The sequence below is a fragment of the Nanorana parkeri genome, unplaced genomic scaffold, assembly GCF_000935625.1.
Source record: "Nanorana parkeri isolate BGI_ZX_2015 unplaced genomic scaffold, ASM93562v1 scaffold1291, whole genome shotgun sequence".
Classification (NCBI taxonomy): domain Eukaryota; kingdom Metazoa; phylum Chordata; class Amphibia; order Anura; family Dicroglossidae; genus Nanorana; species Nanorana parkeri.
In genome coordinates, this window is record NW_017307559.1 from 46,294 (window position 1) to 47,068 (window position 775).

Consider the following 775-nt stretch of genomic DNA (forward strand, 5'->3'; position numbering starts at 1 on the left):
ATTTGTTTTTTCCTGGAGTTCTAGTATAACAAGCGGGAGATAATTTTTTTAATGGCATGTTATACCTCATTATGGCCACTAGATGGCGCTACAGCAGCACAGCTAATGGATTGTATTTTTCTATTCTTCGCAGCGCCATCTAGCGGCCACAGTGTGATAACAGGTCATGTGACCGGTGAGCCGAGCCGGGGGGATAAGAACTTGTGTCCTCCGCATAGTACGGATTAGCAATCTGTAATCGGCTGATTATCACTGAGCGCTTCTTCCTCGTTTTATAATTTGTTGACCCAAATCCGGTATATCGGCCGCCGCCGGATGATCGGCTGTGTTCGGGAACACGAGGGGTTAAAACTTAAAATCCGCAGATGTTCACGGCGGTGTTATGATGAGCCGCCTGGCTTTCCTCGACCAATCAGGTGGCCGTGTAGGCGGAGACTCCTCCTCCGGGCCCCGCCCCTGTCCCGGAGGAAGGAGATGCAAGACAAACCTGGCCGGGGACGGCTGCTCAGCACGCAGCGATCCACACACTGTACACGGCGGAGTCAGGTGACACCTCGGGTGACCCCTCCTCCCTCAGGACACAGCCACCGACCATGCACAGCCGGGACTCAGGTCTGCCAGAGGCAGAAGGGAGGTTGGCGGCGGACAAGAGGCAGATGGCGGAACGGCTCCGGGAACTGACCCAGACGCGGCTGCAGAAGATCTGGATCCCCCATCAGTGTGAGCGGCTGCAGCAGAGGCGAGGATGTGAGTTCGTCGAACCCTGTGAGCACCG

At 56.0% G+C, this 775-nt stretch overlaps 1 protein-coding gene across 2 annotated transcripts in view; it reads left to right on the forward strand.

The window, feature by feature from the left end:
* Nucleotides 1-514: 514 nt before the first annotated feature.
* Nucleotides 515-775, forward strand: part of PFKFB1 (6-phosphofructo-2-kinase/fructose-2,6-biphosphatase 1) — a 31,892-nt gene continuing 31,631 nt past the window's right edge. For both annotated transcript variants that reach the window (XM_018569135.1, XM_018569136.1), the window contains exon 1: nt 515-747. In XM_018569135.1, the coding sequence (XP_018424637.1) occupies nt 594-747 (154 nt within the window). In that variant the 5' untranslated portion in view covers nt 515-593. The remainder of the gene's footprint in view (nt 748-775) is intronic.